Source organism: Lepisosteus platostomus, chromosome 24 (assembly GCF_059453375.1).
Source record: "Lepisosteus platostomus isolate fLepPlt1 chromosome 24, fLepPlt1.hap1, whole genome shotgun sequence".
NCBI lineage: Eukaryota > Metazoa > Chordata > Actinopteri > Semionotiformes > Lepisosteidae > Lepisosteus > Lepisosteus platostomus.
In genome coordinates, this window is record NC_142634.1 from 12,146,889 (window position 1) to 12,164,494 (window position 17,606).

The 17,606-nt window shown below is 36.6% G+C and overlaps 1 protein-coding gene across 1 annotated transcript; it reads left to right on the forward strand.

Moving 5' to 3' along the window:
- Positions 1–3,327: 3,327 nt before the first annotated feature.
- Positions 3,328–13,396, forward strand: LOC148641679 (uncharacterized). Its single transcript, XM_088617787.1, has 5 exons — positions 3,328–3,425; positions 7,997–8,104; positions 9,950–10,135; positions 12,385–12,519; positions 12,963–13,396. Exons 2-5 carry the CDS (start codon positions 8,024–8,026, stop codon positions 13,080–13,082), a joined length of 522 nt encoding a protein of 173 aa, XP_088473913.1. The 5' UTR covers positions 3,328–3,425; positions 7,997–8,023; the 3' UTR covers positions 13,083–13,396.
- Positions 13,397–17,606: the final 4,210 nt, after the last annotated feature.

The window sequence follows — 17,606 nt, forward strand, 5'->3', positions numbered from 1 at the left end:
GATAGAAATGTCTAGACTAATCAAGAGCAGCAATACAGGAACAACCCTGTTACTAACAGTATTGCAGTGTGAACCCAAATTCACTAGCCCACATGATATCATGTTGCAAGAAACAAACAATTGTAATGCTATAGCAATTGTATATGTTTATCCAAAAGTTATCTTTAATATTTTTTGTTTCTGCATAAAAATGGGAAAAAAAGTAAAAAGTTAAGAACATGAGGATTTCTACACCACACTGTAGACACCCATATTTGTTCATTTTTGGCTGTTTTATTTTAGCTTACTCACATGTGAAAAATAATGACAGCAACTTATGAAATGTAACGCACTCACCTTTAAATGATTACAATTTAAATGAGCCGTCTGCATTTTGTTAAGATGTTCACTTATATAATAAGGTGGTAATAATACGTAGAAATTCAACAAGGGGATGTGTTAATAAGGTTATGACATCCTTCATTTGAAAAAATACTCTTATAAAACTTGTGAAACACAATTTAATACAAAACCTGCAAGAGATGTTATATTGTATTTCATAAGAATTCCCTAGGTGCGATGTGGAAAACATTTTATTCTCAGCTAGTGATATAGTATATGAAATTGAGTCAATTTTGATAATTATAGACAAATACCCATATGTTACAAGTATTCTAGAAACAAAAAATAGCTTAATAAACGCCCACATACAGTACATTGAATTGTGTTGGCTTGGCAACGTCAGGGAATTGTAAGTCTGATGAAGCCAAGCCAAAATTATTTTCCTTTCAAAATATGCTGATGCTATTGTAACTAATCATTTGGAGTGACAAAAGCGCCATAGTTTTTTTCAGTCAGGCCAAACCAAATCTTTTACTTTTTTCCACAAAGATGCCACAGTCTTAATTTACTAAAACAGTGGATATACTTCACAGAAGAGGGATTTCACTTTGATACGCTCATTTGCTATCACTCAGTAGACTGAAATTCATATTAACCGATGTAAATCATTCAGAAATGTAATTGTGTTGATTGAAAGATAGAATATGCTCTAAATGTGTCGGTCACTGGAGTGTTCCACTGATAACACTGAAGAGACCGTGTCTGAGCTGGATGACTCAATTAAGAAATTATGGCTCTTGTCACTCATTAGAAGAATGAGATAATGCTCTGGTAGTCCTGTGGAATGGAAAATGGATGATGCCAAATAGTTCGAAAATTGTCTGCAACATCTTAAAAATGAATAGAAAAAAATACTGGTTCCATATTTAAGAGTAATACGAATACAATACAATTTTAACAAATCATGCACATCAAAGCTTGTCCACCCCTTATAAATAATTGCAACCACCATTATGATAGATGTACTGTATTTACAACATGTTATTTGCACAAGAAAGCATGCATTTGTGCTATTTTACTTTGATATCATTTTCTAAGATCTGCTGAAAGCGTACACTCCCTGACATGTCAGTTGTAAAATTTTAAAGCATAAGGATTTTTCTTGACATTTTATGCTGTAATACTATGTGAACAAGTATGCACAAAATACTGTTTGATGAAAAAAATGTATTGCAGATGACTGCACTATTATTGATCAATTTCCATATGAAGAACATCTTATACAGTTAAGGTAAACATCTCATGAAATACTGGTTGTGAACTTGCACATACTGTATAATGGTGTTTAGCATTAAATGTTTGTAACTGTATTAAAGTTATTTTGAGTGTAAAAATAGTATTGTTGCAATGGTAACCTTAGTCACCATAATGCTCAGATGTGAACACTGTTGAGTCCATTTATGCAATTGCTATGGGCTTCCTGGTTTTAAATGTCTTTGAGGTTTTCTTACCATCCAGTTCAGCCAGATATTTTTATCCACTGCACATCAATTCAAAACCATCTCCTCTATTAATAGAAAATAGACCCCAAACCTTATACAATCCAATCAAAGCATTGATCTACAGTAACAGCCTAAGTGGAATAATGATAAAGTAACTATAGCATTATTTCATTATTAATATGCAAGTCTATTGTAAAGAAATAACTACTAATGGGGAAAATAATTATTAATCATTAAAAAGAAAGTCTGCCCTTACTGAACTCATGCACAGTAGGCTTTATAGTGATTTTTTTCTGTTTGTATCATCTGTTTCTACTTTTTGGTCATTAAACACATTTCTGCATCTGTGATAGCTTTCACAGGGTTACAGAGATGATGCATTCATCTGGACATTGAAATGCCTCATGGTGAACGAACTGCACTTAATCACAAAGGTTTGTTTCCATATGTTTATGTAATTGGGCATGTATATGTATGGCTGAGATGAAAAATGGTGGATGTGAAAATAGTATTGAACAGTTTTTTACTTGAATTATCCATTTTTAAATGCTAGAATTGATATTATTCCCTATGAAGTAAATATACTGTTTGTGCTGTTTGCAGAGTTCATACATATCTTGAGGAAGACTAACACAATTGTTTCCTACTCCCCTCGTCAATGGTAAAAAGAGTGGTTTGCCGTTTTTAAATCTGAAAAAGTGGCTTCTTTCTGTGTTTACGTGTCTGGACTGTTGCAGGAGAAGATTACCAACTGTGATAACAGTAAGGAATGCAAGCAGCACACAGAGTCTGCAGGATTCCTGCACTATACTAGACAGACAAAGAAATAAACCTTTTATGGCACATTGTTTCATTTTATATAGTTCATATTTTTCTAATTGTTATTTAAACTGTTCTAATTAGATTTCAAAGATTTATAACAATATAATTGTCTTAATTGTCTTATTGTTTTGGTTAAATCCTGGTTTCTCAAGGAGTAAAGCCAAATTGCTTATTTTGATGCTTCCATTTAAAAACACCCACTGCAAGTAGAATGTTATATGCTGCAGTGGAGATGATTCCTGTGTGGTAACCTGTATCTAGGGAAAAAAGAACGAGAAGTGGATTTAAATTTCAGCATGTGTCAGGATTCACATACAAATGGTTTGACAAAATTAGCCTTGATGCTTAAAACATTCTGAACTCCTGTCCTCAGTTAAAATCCATAAAGTGCCTAAAACATGCTGAAAGAGACGGAGCAAACTTGCAGATTGTAGATGATGCAACTCAAGTAAAATATCTATATGTCTGTGTTTTGTTGAGCTTAGTTATCATATACTGTATAGTGAAGTGTGTACAGTATAACCCCGAAACACGACTGTTGAGGTAGGCGTTTCCACTTTTTCCATTTATCGGAAACGTTTTTTTTTTCTTTGACTTGTAATGATTTAGCAATCGGCTGAAGATATTTCCTGTTTATGTGTTCATAGTGATGCATCCATTATAAAACTAAAGCTATTTTTGCTGGAGTCTGGTAGAAAGACTGCTGTCTCATGCCTTTGTGCTTGGGGGGTTTCCTTTGGTTTCCTTCCATCTCTTTCCAAGACATACTGTATTGGCCAGGTTAGTTTGTGTCTCTAAATTCTCCCTACAGGCTTGTACGTTTGTGTGACCTGCAATTGACTGACACCAGAAATAAGCAACTTTTTAATGTCAGAGAGGTTACAGGTCCCTTTGTTTTTTTTGTTTTTTTAGTGAAATGTGCAGACCTGAAAGAACGGTGTTGACCCACGTTTAGCCCGGTCAAGCTTTTAGGAGTTTTCTTCTCCATTCACAAGCATTCTGTTCTATAAACTTCATTTGTATTGGTGCAGTTCTGCTTTAATAATTTTAGAATGTCGTAATTGTGAATGTGAAATTTGTATCTGCTTTAAAAAGTGAATGGTTGGAGCATGCCTGTGGTCAAGACAGTCAGTAATGTTGAATCCACTTACCTGTTCATCTTTTTATTTTAGTGGCTGTTGTATTAAAGTAATAGCATAGAAGAGTCAGACGTATTACAAGAACTAAAAGCACTTAAGATAAACATCTCCAGGGCCTAATAGTATTTTACCAGTGGTACTTAAGAAAACAAATGCTGGTATTTCCAGGCTGTTAATATATTTTTTGCAGTTTTTCAAGACATTGACTGGGAAATTGCTAATGTAGTACTCATCTATGAAAAAGAGAATAAACTAAACCAGTATTTGTAAACCACTAAATCTTGCTTCTGTTAAGTGCTTAACAAACGTGTCAAAGTTTGATCAAGCAACAGTAATAATAGATACAGGGAATTAATAAGGTATACTTAGATTTTTCAGAAAATATTTGATAATGTTCACCATAACAGATTAAGATTTAGTGTCTGAAATTGCAGGCTGTATGGATTCAAGATGTAAATTAAGAATTGGTTAATGGACAGGAAAGAGTGGGTATAAATAAGGCATAACCACTCACATTAGGGTGATGTAATTAGTGGAGTACCTCAGGGATCTCTGCCTGAAGTCCACTGCTCTTCCTTATTTAGATCAGTGATCCGGATTCTGGTGTAATTTGCAGATTAGTCGATTTTGTAGCTGAAACCTAATGAGTAAGAATAGCTGACAATGTAAATTGCAAATCTAAAATTAGAAACACTGAGCTTGCAGACACTACTTATGAGACAGAGGTGTTTATGTAGACACATGAGATTCTAAAGAATTGAACCTTTTCGTTCTGAACAGAGAAGACTACGAAGACTAAGACCATGTGACTTAATTCAAGTGTTCAGAGCTCTCAGGGGATGGTCTTCAGAATCGGCTATGCACAAACCAGAGGGCACGTGTCAGTTCTGGAAAAGTATGTGTAAGACACAACAGCGGGCACTTCTTTACACACAGAGGGTTGGTGGAAGTGTGGAACAAGCTTCCTACCCATGCTGCTGAATCTGGCACTGTGGCTTTTTACAAGACATGGCTGGATGCGATCCTTGGATAAATTAGCTACTGTAAAAACTAAATGAGCTGTCCAAGTCCCCTTTCATTTCTGCCTGTTCTTGCATTGTATTGAGTACAGGTATCTGAATTTTGAGGGTGGGTATCTGAATTTCAGTGTGCAATAGGGCCTGTAGATGCCAAGGTACTACTGTTTACACCATAACCCAGTTCAACCCCGTAGGCAGAAGCTGTAAGACATTCCTTAGTTTTGTGTCCATAAAATATTTTAAGGGTTTGACTAAATGTTATTTTAATGCCATGTTTATTTTTACTTGACATATAAATTGTGATTTTGCATCATTAACTATACTGCCAAAGCTTTATCTGAAAAAACAAATCTTTAGTTGCAGCCTTATTTAGGTCAGATTTGGTGCTTTTTTTAAAATAGTAAATGAGAGCTTTTTCACATGAAAATATTTTCCTACCACATTAAAGGAAAGTGGTGCTTAAATTTTTACCCAAAAAACATTAAACATTAATAAATAACCATGACATATAGCTCTTCCTTCAGAACATAATCGCTTTTTGGAAGATCCTTCAGTGGAGCACAAGATTAACAAAGTGCTATGCTTCTAATCTTTTTTAATGACAAGGAAACCTAATTGCTGTTTCAATCAAGTAAAACTAACAGAAGATTACCCCAGGGAACAAACCTTTTGATGCATGAGAATGAGATCTGTGAAAGAGGTTTCCGTTTTGCTTAGTTGTTGTGAAATTGTCTAATGGAGCTGACAAACTGAAGGTACAGTAACATGAGCTTGGCATCAGGAGCCAGCGCTGTAGGGATTGTACTGAGCACTGTTCTTGGGACAGTTCAGATTTCACAGTAACGGATGATCACATGGCCTCAGGGTGAAGCAATACAGTATATCCTTCAGAGTCACCGAGAAAAACTGCATTTCTAATAGCAACAATATTTACTGTCCAGTTTCCAGGCAAATTAATGACACAATCCAGTAGATGCTTCAATATGAGCAATAAGTGCTTTAACAATCCTAAGAAATTTTCAACAAATCGTTCACTGGTTGAGTCACTCATGAAAATATTGTTGTGAGTTTGGTGCAGTGAAGTTCCATAGCCCTTTCAATTGAACTATTCAGCCTTTTGCTGAATACTAGATATAATTGACTCTAATCAGTGCTGGTGATAATGGTAAAGAACATATTTTAAAATAAGATTTTCCGGTCGTGTAATATCTGCTCTGCTGACACACTTATCCAATGTTTCTTTTATAACTAAAATTGTTGCGGAGTGCAATTCTTGCTCTGTCACTGTTTAAGGGAGACAACAGGATGCACCCATCCATTGTGTAAAATGGACAGACCAATGTTCATTTTGCGTTGCCTGTCTAAGATCATGAAAAAAGTTCAAAAGACGTTGAGCTTTATTTTGATACAAGATATCTTTTAGATGATTTTTCTCCTGACAAGGAGATGTCGGTCATGTCCTGTTATGTCTTTTACATTGCATCAGTTGTTCTTTTCTTCATTCTTTCATTGTTTTGCCTTCTGTGGAACAATGGTGTAAGCCTGCTGGCCAGGTCAGCATTTTAAATAAGAATTTGTTCTGATCTGACTCATCTGGTTAAATAAAGGGTTATTAGTGGGGAGTGGAGCCCTGCCAGAAGAATAGGTCCTTTCTCTTTCTGTGACAGTGCCGCAAGGCATCCAGATGTTGAATGTTGCTTTGTTTCACTGAGATGAAATAAAATCAGTGTTTGTGGGTAAAGCATTCAAACTATAAAAAGCTAGAGGCAGGTGTGATCAAGGACAGCTTAAACCTTAACTATGGAAGCAGAAAATCAAGAATCTGGGACAAAAAAAGGAACATTTTCTGGAAAGCCACTCGGTACACTAACATGTAAAAAAATTAGAAACCATTTTTATAAAGAGTTGGAATTAATTCAATAAAAAAAATTCAATACATCCATGACCAAACAAATATTACTCAGAAAACTCGAGACTGATCAGCTCTTCATAACAGTGAAATATAAATGAGGTAAGAAAATGCAGAATTTGTTACTGGAAAACCTGAGGGCTCTTCTTGGCATCTCTGTGTCTCCAGCAAGGTTGCCCTGGAGACAAATCTGGATCCAGAAAAGTAAGCAGCAGCCTGGCAGCAGGGTAGCACTTTGAGACATGATTTTCTATTTGCATGATTTCAGGACCCACCTTGGCATTTATGTGCATGTTACAGTTTGACGTTGTTTCAGTGAGCCTTGCTGGAAGATCAACAGTCAGCAGCTGCACAGAAGATAACATGGGAAAGACCTCAGTTCACTGAACAAATTTAGTGTGGCTGACAGCAAGGTGCCTTGATTATGTCTATTTCAAAGTGAAGAATAATTACCAAGATCAAATTCATTTTTAGTGCACTTGAGTGTAAGCATTGGTAGGAAGCATAAATATTACTACTTGTGTAAAATATGTCTTTTTACAAACCTTTAAAAAATCTTTTTTTTTTGTATTTTAACATGCATCAAAAGCAAAAAGAAAGTAGGGTCTACAAAAAAGGCACAGCTTTCAGGAAGTGGTGCTCCTCTGCTTCCCCCCCACCACGCCTGAAGAAGAGTCAACAGCCAAACTGCGCTTTTTCTTTGTTTCTACTTTTCAAAGCGGAAAGTCATTATCAGTTACAGTCCAGAACCATTGAATTAAAAACAGAAACAAATCCTACAGCCAAACATTTTGTGGATGTCTTTGTAGGACTTATTGTTTTTTAAAATAAAGTGAGCACTGTAGAAAATACAGATGCTTTTGGTGCCTGTTCTATAGGGATGCTTTGTGTGATCTCTAAAATCCAAGCAGATCCATTATAATGCAGTGTGTGCTTTATGATAACCTAACTTCATAAGACCAAATGGACATCCATTGTGGATTTTGTGCATGCTCCTTTTTCATCGTTTCCAACTTCCTTTAATAGATTGTGTTACATTAATGTTAACATCTTATATTGTTTTGTATGAGTATAAGCACTGAAAAGTAGTTGCATTAAAAATAAGGATTTTATTGTTTTAATGGCACTGTGCACCAGAAAGAAATGTCACATGTCATGATGCTTCTTTTATTTTGTGAACATCACAACATTACTAATCTCTAGACAACGTGCTTATATGTCAGCATCAGCTGAATTTCCCCTTTTTTAACTGCGTTAAAATACAATTTTTTACCCCTTTTATAGCACCAGGGAAGTGCTGGTCTCTTCAAGATGAATATGAAACACTGCAGTCTAGATTGTGAGACTGTTAATAAAGAAGAGCCAAATAAGTTCCCTGCCAAGAAGAACAAGGTACAGCTGTTTAAAATGTTCTGGTATATTCTAAAATTGACTAACGACCTGCAGACACGAGCAAGATACTGTAGCTCCTATGAAACGTCATTCTTTTGAAAAGACAATTATGTGCTTTTCATTTACTGTCATTATTTAATTCCTGACTCCCTTTCATTACAGTACCAATATCTATATTTTTAAGGACCTGCATTTTGCAGTGGTTGCCTCAAAGCTCTTGGGCCCCGGGTTTAATTCCTGGGGTGCTCTCTGCATAGAGTGTGAATGTTCTCCCTGTGTTTGCTTGGGCTTCCTCTGGATTCCACCAGTTTCCTCTCCTAGTCCATAGACATACTGTTAGGTTAATTGGCTTCTGGGGAAACTGGTCTCGGTGCGTTTTTTCGTCATGTTGCAGTAGGTTGTAGTACTTTGTGTCCTGAGATGGACAAGAGTTCGGTACAGGCTGTTCCCATTGCTTGCTGGGATATACTCTGGCTCCTTCGTGACCCCGTATTGGATGTGCATTTCAAAATCTTGTTAGTGCCTTGTTAGTCTTGTTAGAGCACAAATATGTCAAGGTTCTTTAGTACAATTTTCTGAAATTGGAGTTTCTCCTGTGGGTGTGGGGACTTTCCACTCGAATGAAACGCCACACACTGTGAAAAATAGATACCCACCCGAAACAATATTTTCACATTTAGATTTCAAATGCCATTACCATTTGGTTGGTAAAAATGTCATTTTTTTTACCAACGAAATATGTGGGTTCCAACATATATTTACATTTCAGATAGGATAGTATTTTCCTTTTTTACATCCTTCATGAAAACATAATGCCTGAAAAAGAATTACAAAATTAATTTCTTGTCATCCTCATTCAGTTTATTCTTAATATATGTTTTTTGTTGTATGCTACAGCATTGTTAAAGGACTAATGTATAAAACCTTTAAAAAAGTTCAGATTTAATGTGGTTAGGCTATCATGTTGAAACAGCTGTCCATCTTATTAACAGAATCTGACTTTACAGTAATTTCTAATTATTGAAATTTAAATGAGAAGGCCATAACTTTATGCACTATGCACATACTACGGTATATGTGTTTTTGGTAATAGTGCACAAATAATTTTTTACTGCTGTAATTTTCAAACTAACACAGCCTGAGTCCTGAATGTTGGCAAAACAACTAGGACTTTATTAGGCTGCTTCAGAAGAATCTGCTTTTATTCCTTTTTTTAAGAGGCTATTTTCTGGCACGAGACACAAGAAAACATTTGGGTAACTCCAAAGCTAGGAAAGGGCCACAGTCCGCTGCCTATTACCTTACATGTTTATTGCATCACTTAATGGTACATTGTTAATGAAAGTTAATGATAACTGCTATAGCTACAAAACTTCATTATTTGGTATTGAAAGATAAAAAGGCTTCACATAAGCAGCATAAGATTATCTGTGTTAGGATTTCTAGCTTTCTAAAATAATCTTAGTATAGCAGGTTATGTAGCTGCTCTGATTTGAAAGTATTATGTTTTTATATGCTGTACAGTATTATATTATCTCTATGCTTCTCACCCAATTACAATAAAGACGTTATACTGTTAGAATAACAGAGGTAGTAGGAAACTAAGTGGTCTGGCAATTGAATTTAATCAAGATAGACATACTGCTTGATGTTGTGCAGCTCTATTTGAACATTGTCCACCCCATCCTAAAGTCTCAACACTAGTACTGAACATTTACACATACCATGGAGAACTGCAGTTAATTATCAAATAGAATACTGTATGTAGGCCACCTTCCTTACAACATAATCAGCCCATTGAAGGGTGTAATAATGAGGGTGCTAGCCATTTTGACTGTTTTACAGAATGACAGTTCCAAACTTTCACCGGGGAGGAGGGCAGCGCATGAAGAGAGAAGTGCAGATCTAAATGGAGGACTTCCCCAGATGTGTTGTTTAAGCAGGCCGGGAACAACGGCATCTAAAGACCTGGATATCGCCGTCCTTGAAGACAAGTGCCGGGAGTTCAGATTCCGCCTGGGCTCGCTAAAGGTATCGGCGGATTCGTAGTGAGATTTCATCAAGTTGTCAGTATCCGTCTTCCCTGGGGTTGCTCTGAAGGTGTGAGCACACCATGCAAGAGTTATGTGTCAGGAAGTGTTATTCAATTACAGATAGGTACTGTATACCACAATTTATGCTTAGAAGGCTTGTGAAGATTTTCAATCTTAAAGTGATTGTTTTACGAGATCAAGGCAATTCAGTCCATTTAGCCCATAAGGCAGTGCATTGGTATAATGTAATAAATATAATGGTATATAATGGTAACAGCATCCATTCATGAAGCATCTGCATGTTCTCCCCATGTAGGAGTGGGTTTTCTCTGGTTTCTGCCACTAGCTTGGCTTAGCTTCTCTCGAGTGCTCCATGCATCGTGAACCTGTGATAGACGAGCGTCCCATCCAGGCACTCGTGTGCTCTCGGTCCTGCTTTGCACACCATGGCTTGGCGTGATCATCACCGAGACGGGAGACTTTCTGACAATGGATGTCCAACTCTAGAATTGAAGACTGGGAAATTAGTGATCAGCAAACAGACCAAAATAGTGGCCATCCTAATTCCCCGTGAAAGGTTTCTGTTGAAGAGCCTTCATCCTAATGTTCAGATTAGGATGAAAAGAGCTAGCCCACTCTGTTCGCTTTGGTGCTGGTTAATCTGGGTCTACTGCTTTGTTCTGTTGTGTATATGCTAAAGGCGTGAATGCCGAGTTGATATTTATAGTGTATTCAGTGATCAAGCTGTTAAAAGATAGATCATAATCTGCAGATTGACATCATCTCTATGCACAGTCTGATGGTCTACTGGTTGAGCTGGAAAATGATTTAATAAGTGCTATACAGTGCAGTATGTGACTTGTAAGAAATGAACTGAAGAAAATTAAGAGAGATTAGTTAGGTGTTGACAGCAAGAGGAGTCTGTAACTGCATAAGGTTTTCCTTTCTTTTCATTGAGCACATTTGGTCCTGACTTGGCACTTTGAAAGCAACGGTAAAATAATATTGAAAGTATTCTTTTATATTATTTCATTGAGACAGAATAGTTTGCTTCTTAATAATAGTGATATCGAGTACATTTGTAAACCTCTTGCAGTTGGTTTGTGTTTCATTTTACATCATAGAAATAATACAAAACATAATGAAATCTTCAAATGAGATCCTTTTTATTACCTAAAAAAAAGGAAAGCAGTAATGTTTTCAGAATAGCTGAAGCAAAGGAGCCAACACAATGAGGAAATTTGTGAATGTGGGATAAGAGCTCCACCTAATGGCTCAATTGAGGTAGTGAAAGAAATTTCAAATTAGAGATGTGAGTTAAATACAGCTTTAATAATAATATATAATTGCTTACACTTATATAGCGCTTTTCTGGACACTCCACTCAAAGCACCTTACAGGTATGGGGATCCCCTCCACCACCACCAATGTGCAGCCCCACCTGGATGATGCAACACTCACCACACACCAGCTATTAGTGGGGAGGAGAGCAGAGTAATGAAGCCAGTTCAGAGATGGGGATTACTAGGAGGCCATGAATGGTGCCAATGGGAAATTTGGCCAGGATGCCTAAGGTAACACCTACTCTTTCTGAGAAACACCCAGGGATTTTTAATGACCACAGAGAGTCAGGACCTCGGTTTTACGTCTCATCCGAAGGACGGTGCCCTTTGACAGTATAGTGTCCCCATCACTATACTGGAGCATTAGTCGGCTCTGACCATTTTTAAGGCCTTTAGAATGTGGGATATTAGCTTGTGATTCTCAAAAGACTGAATTGCATTGCATTTGGAAATCTGAAAGAGCATATTTGTGAACTGATTTCTGGAAGATTTTTGACATTCTTTTGCATGTGTTGAGAAAGTAATTTTTATTTCTACTGAAAAGAGAATTCAAGAAAAGAAAGTAATTGTGAAAGTAATTTCCATATTTGGAAGTGAAATATATTGCTCTTTATTATTAAAGAGATCTGGCAAAAGTCCAGTCAACAATACCATTAATACTCTAACAATATAATCCTTCTTCCATTATTATGTAACTGCAAGCAGAAAAATAATCCTAGTAAACAGCAACGTGCACAAGAGTCCAGAGACTTGCATGTATAGCCTTAGGATATTAGGCAAATGTGCAAAACACGGGTTGATGGTATGTGAAGCTGTAAAGTAAACTAATTAAATACGTCTGTGATCTTGTGTATTTGGAAAAGAAAAGCCTTTTGATGAAGATTCTGTCCCATGCCTGTTTCAGGAGGTGATGGGAGGTCAGAGGTCATGCAATGTCGAGGAGCTGTTGAAACAATCACAGAGAGAGCTCTTGTGGATTCAAAGACAGCTGTCAATCATCAATGAGAGGAGTTCTATGACCGTGTTGTCTCATGATAAAGTAAGTATTACACATCTAGGATATACTAGAAAAAACATTTTCTTTTGGAATGGAATACACTGTGTACTGTATATATACAGAAAGTAATTGTAGTCAATATAACTTTTTTTACTGGAAGAAAAAGGAGCCAATAGCAGTGATACAGGACAGGAAAGCAGCCATAAAGCCTATGAATTGTCATCCAAACCTACTGCTAACTGTAAATAAATAATATATAGCGTATATACTGTATACTATAAATAATGGATACTAGATATAATAAGAAATAATCTGCAATTATACTGATAAGGTATTGTAATTTGAAAGTTAATGTTTAATTAGTGAGTTTTACATTTGTTTTATTGGTAAAGATAAGTTCTATATAGTTTTTTTATTTGCTGTATATTTTTTAATTGGACAACATTTATCACTTCTTTCTAGTGACTGAAATGTGTTATGCATAGGTAAAAATATCAACCATTGGCAAAGAGGAGACATTCACACTTGAAAAGAAAAACAAGAGGCCTTTTTTCTGCCCTTTGGAAGCTGTTGTTTCTGCAGAACAGGCAAGGATGCTAGGATAGACTGTCCCTCAAAGTCTCGGGAAGACAGCAGGAGTTCTACTGACACGTACAGTATTGAGCAACCCAAGGGGGAAAATCAATTCTGTATTATAGATTTTGCCACAGATGATTGTGGAACTTCACAGGTTTACATATTCCTTATTCCTGCGGATAAAGATTCTACTGTTGCTCATCTACCAGTACAGTATCTATCTCTTGTGCCAGTTACAGTATGGGCCCTTGTTTCTCAACCTGTGCAATATCTTGAGCTATCATCTGTTTAAACCAATGTTTGTTTTATTAAGTAAAATAAAATCTTCTCAACATTTGTAGAATTTATGAATTCATTATCTACATAACAGCAATATTCAACACAGTATCTTAGTTTTTTGCAGTGCTGTACTATTTAGTCACAGATTGATTAAAAGAAAATAGACAATTATTGCAATACAAAGAACTTTGATAAGGGATTATTTTTTTCTTACTTAGTTTCACACAGCATTGAATAAACACTTTAAAGGCTTTACCTTTAATACCCACACACGGATATTCAAAGATTATGGAAAATAAAAAGATAAATATTTTATAGTGTTAGTCTGCATGAATTTTCTGACGTTTTTTTTCCCCGCATTTATTTCTGTCTTGGTATAAAAGAAGGAACAGTAGTACTATTTCTTAGAATCTGACCTGACCCTTGTTTCTAAATTTAAAGTAAATTGACTTTTTAAGTGCATTGTAGATCAATAACACAAGAGTTTTTCAAGGTTCTGCAATGGCGCACTTAGATGAGAACTGGAACTTTCTTTTTTACAGGGCAAAGCAAATTCAATTGTAGCTCTGACATAAATGAAAAAGTTGACTTAAAATAATTTTTTTTTTTGATCAGCTTCAGGCTACTGTATTGAACTTCAAGCAGCCAGCAAACTCTCATGTCTATTTTCAGACATGCATTGTTCATTCATTGTGTTCAAAATAATTACTTTGGTCTTGGGGTCCAGTGCTATAGCTAAATCAGAACTGGTTTGATGAAAGAATTACAATATCACTGAATAGAAAAAGCAGAGGAGGTATAAATATTATTGATCATTTAAGAGTTTTACACACTTCTTATGAGTTCTTATGAGTTGCATGTCATATATTTTATGATATTTTACTAAAGCATAAAAGTCTTAGAGGTTGGAAATTTTTTGTCATGTTTTTAGTGGATTTTTTAAAATCTGCACATTGCTGATTTTAGTGGTCTTATGGGAGGGAAATATGGGAATAAGGTCAATTTGTCAGCTTACATTTCTGAGACTCACACCCCCTTTTCCTTTTCTTCTTTTTTTTTATTCATCGGGCATTGATCAGTAGGTATCCTTTCTGGATAAACCTTTATCAATTCCAGATGGCTTACAGAAAAACAGCTGGGTCTGATCGTGAAAATGGATGGCTTTAAATCAGGATCGAAGAGGTAGAATGTCACTGGAGAGGAGAATCTTTTGATATAAGAGCTGCTGTGGTTGCTAGGCAGCTGAGGAAAGAGTAACTAGTACAGATCTTTTTTTATTTGTAGCCTGTACTGCCTCTACTATAGGTTTTAAAGCTAACCAGGCTGATCTGTCCCTGAATGAAATCTTCCTCCAGGCAAGAAGGGAGGGGGCGACTAGGACCATCCAAATAATCCCTCTTAATACCCTTCTGCACTTGATTTCCTGATCTCTGATTGGATGATAGCATAGAAAATTCCTCCTAGTATTTGTGTAGCGGATTGGTCTGGTCTGCACAGGGAGAGAGGGCCACTGTGCTTTGCTAGGGGGTGATCGTGCTGGGGCATGATCTATGAAGAGATTGAGAGACAGAGAAAGTGCCCATGTCAGTTTGAAAACCAGAAAAAGAAAGGGAACGGGAGAGGCAGGACAGGGAGCCATTAAAACCAAAACCTTGTTTGACCTTGTCAGCTTTGATCACGGCTTCTCACCAGCTAGTCTTAGGGAATGGGGGTGGGGTGGATATTTTGGGGGGCAGGCATGCAACAATAATACTATGTGAAAGAGATAGCTGGCTACCAGGGAGAAACCATCTTTGAATGTACTGGGCAATCAGTACTGTATGTACTGTTTCAGTGCCTGAGTGTTTGTGTGTGTGTGTGCATGCCTGTGTGTGTGTGTGCGCGCACTGGTGCACTGCTGCTTGCATCCTCCTCTGTGCAAGCTAAAGGATGCTCTTTCGCTGTCCCTGTTGCCTGGCTCGGCTCTCTTGCTGCTAACTAATGAACCATTTTAAACCCCGGCACGGACACACACAGAAACTGCATCGCCGTCACTGCCTGCCTCTTCTGCCAGCTTGTAATGTGACACAGTAGGATACAGCGGTCTCTCCATTAGCCATCCTTTTGGAACAGGGGAAACTGCTTCTGAGGTACAGTCACCCTCCTTCTACTTTCTTAGTATTTACTGCAAAAGCTTCAATTCCAGGACTGTGCAATTGTTTATGCGTGGCTTCTTGTCATTGACATGCACAGCGATACAGAAAAAAATATATAAGTTAACTGCTATTCCCACCTTTGTGTGATGCTGCACTGCAAAGGAATTTGTTGCTCCACAGCTTTGAGGAAAATTAAAATCTTTTAACCAATTTTAAGTGTTTAAGCCTGACAGGCCTTTTGAAAATAGTCTCGCAAAGGCACCCAAAATATCTAATTTAGAGATTGATACTGTTTTTCTGTTTGTAAATGCTAGCATGCCCTGTTGTTCTTAAAAGCATGAGCAGAATACTGTATACTTAATAGCATTTAAAGTGACAGCCTCACCACTTCCTGTGAACGAAGGGCAGAAATTGGAAATGCACTGCCATTCAAGGTCAAGGTGTGTAATTAGGATTAATACTACTGTGTTGTTATCCACAATGTGTAGGATCACCACCAATAAAGCAAATTAGTACCCTGCCTTCCCCCACCAAAGTGTTTTATAATCTCCAGACTCTAGTGGAGCAATACTAAATCCTGTAGGATCAGCATGTACCTGGAAGCTTTTGATTTATGTAAATTCAAGAGTGTGGCAATCTGTTTATGTTGTTTACATGTAAGGTTATATTTTTTTCAGCTGTGAGCAATGCCTGTTGCAGAGTAACTAACTGACAATGCAGCACAGAAGTAATATTATATACAGTATATACAGTTATAGACTTTAGATAAGAAAGAAAAAATGACAGAATTATTTTGAAATCAGTATAACTGTACAAAACATATACAAAATTGTAACCTTTACAGTTACGTTTTTTAATCTTATGCTTAACAAGACATAATCATACATTGTAGAGTTCATAGATAACATGTATAAAATGATAAAGACAGATGCTGTTTGTGGCTTACTGTACTTACTACACAGTGTCAATGTAGCATATTAAAGTCTGTGATTTACGTGTTATTAAGCTTTATTTTCAACTTGTTCAAACATAGTGAAAGTTACTGACTTATGGTGGTGTAGAAAATAAAGTAATACTGTTATAATAGTAATGATCTTTAACTAATTTGCTAAATTCTTAGTCCCATTGGCTGTAGATTTTGTTTGTGTCTAGCAATACAATAGGAAGAGAATATGAGCGTTTTTTCTTAAATAATAATTAGTGTCTTGGTTGTTACATCCAGATATTTTTTCTTTTAAAATGGCAGAGTGAGAAGAATCCTCCAGGATATCTGTTTTACTAAGACGCATTACTGCTCTCCGGTGTGAAGTATTAGTAATATGAATAGCAGAGTCTGTGGGTCATACACAGCCAGTATTGTATAACCCAGTCTTCTTTAGAAATGTCCATCAAGAATTCTCAGATACTAAAGATTTAAAGAATGTCTCCCAGAAGATGATTTCATAAATCTGAAGCAGGAGAAAACAAAATTAAATCTTGTTTTAGACAGTGCATCCATGTGGTGCTAAAAGCGTATATAAGGCAGTATATATCCCCTTAAATTTCAATTGCATACCTAAGTGTCTCTTTTACCTTCTTATTTTTACTTTCCATATTCTACTAAGACATCTGCAATGGAGCAAAAAGACATTTCCTTACACTTTGTCTGAAAGTTATTGTCAAATAATGTGCAGCAGCTGTATTCTAATTTATTGAAACGTTTCACAGGAAACATATTTCTGTAGTATTTGAAATAATTAAAGAGCAGCCTGATGGCACAGTGGTTAGCATTGCGGACTTGTAGTGCAGGGGCCCTGGGTTCAGTTCTGGACCTGGGGTGCCACCTGTTTTTTTTCGCCCCTTTTTCGCATGTGTTTTTTGGGGGTTGTCTGCTTTTCTCCCACAACCCCCCAAAATACTGTAGGTTCATTGGATTCTGGGAAATTTGGCCCTGGGTGTTAGAAAATGTGTCTGTGTGTCTGCTTTACGATGGACTGGGGTCCTGTCCAGGGTGAACATTTTTAATGAAATGAAGCTTTATTTTTAATTGATGTTTGTTATTTTAGACGTTTTCAGATAGAAAACTTTTCTCAGCTCTTAACAGATGAGAACTGGGGAAAAAAGATACTGCAACACTGCTTGTTGGAACAGAGAGATTTG

Coding starts and splice junctions, on each gene's coding strand:
- LOC148641679 (XM_088617787.1), top strand. CDS start 8,024: ATGAATATGAAACACTGCAGTCTAGATTGTGAGACTGTTAATAAAGAA. Junction 10,136..12,384: donor TCCGCCTGGGCTCGCTAAAG/GTATCGGCGGAT, acceptor TGCCTGTTTCAG/GAGGTGATGGGAGGTCAGAG. Junction 12,520..12,962: donor CCGTGTTGTCTCATGATAAA/GTAAGTATTACA, acceptor TGTTATGCATAG/GTAAAAATATCAACCATTGG.